This window comes from Penaeus monodon, chromosome 39 (genome assembly GCF_015228065.2).
Source record: "Penaeus monodon isolate SGIC_2016 chromosome 39, NSTDA_Pmon_1, whole genome shotgun sequence".
NCBI classification, from domain to species: Eukaryota; Metazoa; Arthropoda; class Malacostraca; order Decapoda; family Penaeidae; genus Penaeus; species Penaeus monodon.
In genome coordinates, this window is record NC_051424.1 from 32,977,977 (window position 1) to 32,980,476 (window position 2,500).

General features: G+C 47.3%; 1 protein-coding gene across 1 annotated transcript in view; it reads left to right on the forward strand.

Annotated features, from left to right (window-relative positions):
- LOC119597554 (rap guanine nucleotide exchange factor 4-like) overlaps positions 1–2,500 on the forward strand; it is a 38,180-nt gene that overhangs the window by 8,706 nt on the left and 26,974 nt on the right. The window contains exon 3 of the mRNA XM_037947131.1: positions 1,170–1,365. Coding sequence (XP_037803059.1) covers positions 1,170–1,365 — 196 coding nt within the window. The remainder of the gene's footprint in view (positions 1–1,169; positions 1,366–2,500) is intronic.

Sequence of the window (2,500 nt, forward strand, 5' to 3'; positions counted from 1 at the left end):
TGGGGGAAAAATACATGGGGGGGTCTGTGGGTCTTGTAAACAATGATTGTAAATAGGTGGGTTTGTTTGTCTGTTTGTTTTCGGGGGAAAAAGGGAAGTAGGGGTGGGTGTGCTGCGAAGGAGTGGGAAGGGAATTTTATTTTTTTACTTTAGTTAGGCTTGTAATTTTGTTTTCGTTTTCTGTGATTGGTGGTTTTCTGGTGATTTTTTTTTATGATTATTGTTGTTTTTCTCTTTTTTCTGTCTTCTTCCCGTTGAGTGTTAAGTTATAAGTGAATGAATATTTAGGATTTTTTTCCCCGTTTTCATTGTCGTTCTCTTCTCGTTCATGTTTTTTTTTCACTCCGTTTTCTATTCTCTTTATCCTTTTCTCTTGTCCTCATTTATTATTTCATTTATCTATCTATCTATTCATCTGTTATTATTATTATTATTATTATTATTATTATTATTATTATTATTATCATTATTATTGTTATTATTATTATTCTCTCTTCTTTACTTTCCTCTCGTTTCATTTTTTATTAGTTTTATTATCATTTCCCTTTTCATTTATTTTTAATCGTCACTCCCCCTGACCATTCACCCCCACCCCCCTACTTACACTCCCTGCCCCCTCCTCCCTCCCCCCGCCTTCCCCCTCCCTCCCCCACCACCCTCCCCCTCCCTTACCCCTATCCCTCCCTCTTCCCCTCCCCCTCTCCCCCTCCCTCCCCCCATATAACCCTCATCCCCCTCTCCCCCTCTCTCCCCCACCCTCCTCCCTCCTTCACCCCCACCCGCACCCAAAACCCCCTCCCCTCATACCACCCCTCTCTCCCTCCCTCACCCCCATCCAACCCCCCAACCGCAACCCCCAACAAACAAACAAACAAACGAACAACCAACCCACCAACCACCCAAACCCCCAACCCCCCAACAAATCCCCTACCAACAAGCACAACCAAACTCAGAGGTGCCCCCCCTCCCCCACCCACAGCCCTAACCATCCAACCCCCCAACCCCAACCCCTAACAAATGAACAACCCATCCCCAACCCCCCAACCCCCACCCCACCAACCCCCAACCCCCCAACCCCTAACAACCCACCAAACTATACAACCCCCACCCCCACCCCCACCCCCAACCCCCAAGCACAACCCAACTCAGCGGTTCCCCCCCCCCCCCAGTAACGGGCGAGCAGCCGTTCCGAGACAAGTACATCTTCTACCGCTTCCTGGAGGACGCCGCCGCCGCGCCCGGCGTCCCCGCGGCGGCGCCCTCGTCGGCGGAGCGCAGGGAGGCGGAGGAGCGGCTCACGCCCATCCTGGCCTTCCTGCAGCAGCGGGCGCCCGACGCGCTGCTCAGGATGATCCTCAGGAAGCCGTGAGTGGGCGTTCGCTTGTGGGCGTTTGTCTGTGGGCGTTTGTAGTGTTTGTTTACTTGTGTGAGGTTTGTTTGTGGTGTTTGCTTGTTTCCGTGTGGGTTTTGTTTGTGGTGTGTGTTTGCGTTCGTTTGTGGTGTTTGTGTTTGTTTCGGGTGTTGTTTTGATTGATGTTTGGTTATTTCTGGAGTTGTGTTTGTCTGTGTTGCTGTTTATTTCTGTTGTGTTGTTTATTTGTGTTTGTTTTCGTTTGTGTTGTTTATGTTTGTTTTTTGTTTGTGTTTGTGGTGTTTTTGTGTTTGTCTGTGGTGTTCATTTGTTTGTGTTTGTTTGTGGTGTTTATTTGTGATTGGTGTTTGTTTATTTGTGGTGTCTGTGTTTGTTTGTGTTGCTGTTTCTTTCCGTTGTCTGTGCTTGATTGTGTTTGTGTTGTTTGTATTTGTTTGTGTTGTTTATTTTTAGTGTTTGTTTGTTTGTGTTGTTTGTATTTCTTTGTGTGTTTGTTAGTGTGTCTGGTGTTTGTGCTTGTTTGCATGTTGCTTTGTGTTTGTTTCTGTTTATTTGTGCTGTTTGTTATGTTAGCGTGGTTGGTGTTCTTTCGTTATTGTTATATGTTTATCGTTATCGGTACGGTTATTATGCATCATTCCTTTAGCTTTATTGATACTATTGTGCTTCGTTATAAAGACTGTTATTCCTTGTCATTATTGCTATTATCATCATCACTGTCGTTGCCATCATAATCATCTTCGTCATTTTACGGTCAACAAAATTAATTATTTTTTCCTTCTCTCCTTCCCGCTCTCCCACCATCTCCTCTTCCATCTCTCTCCCCTTTTCTTCATAATTTACCCTCTCTCCCTCATTCCTCCCTCCCTCACCACCGCCTCCCCACACAATTCGCCTTCTCCCCCACATCCTCCCTCCTCCCTCTCACTAATCACCCCTTCCTCATACCTCCTCCCCCTCCACCACCTCTTCCTCCTCCTCCTCCTCCTCCTCCTCCTGCTCTTTCCTCCTCTTTCCCCTCCTCCTCCTCTTTCCCCTCCCCCCTCCCCTCTTCCTCTTCCTCTTCCTCTTTCCCCTCCTCCTCCTCCTCCTCCTCTTTCCCCTCCTCCTCCTCCTCCTCCTCTTTCC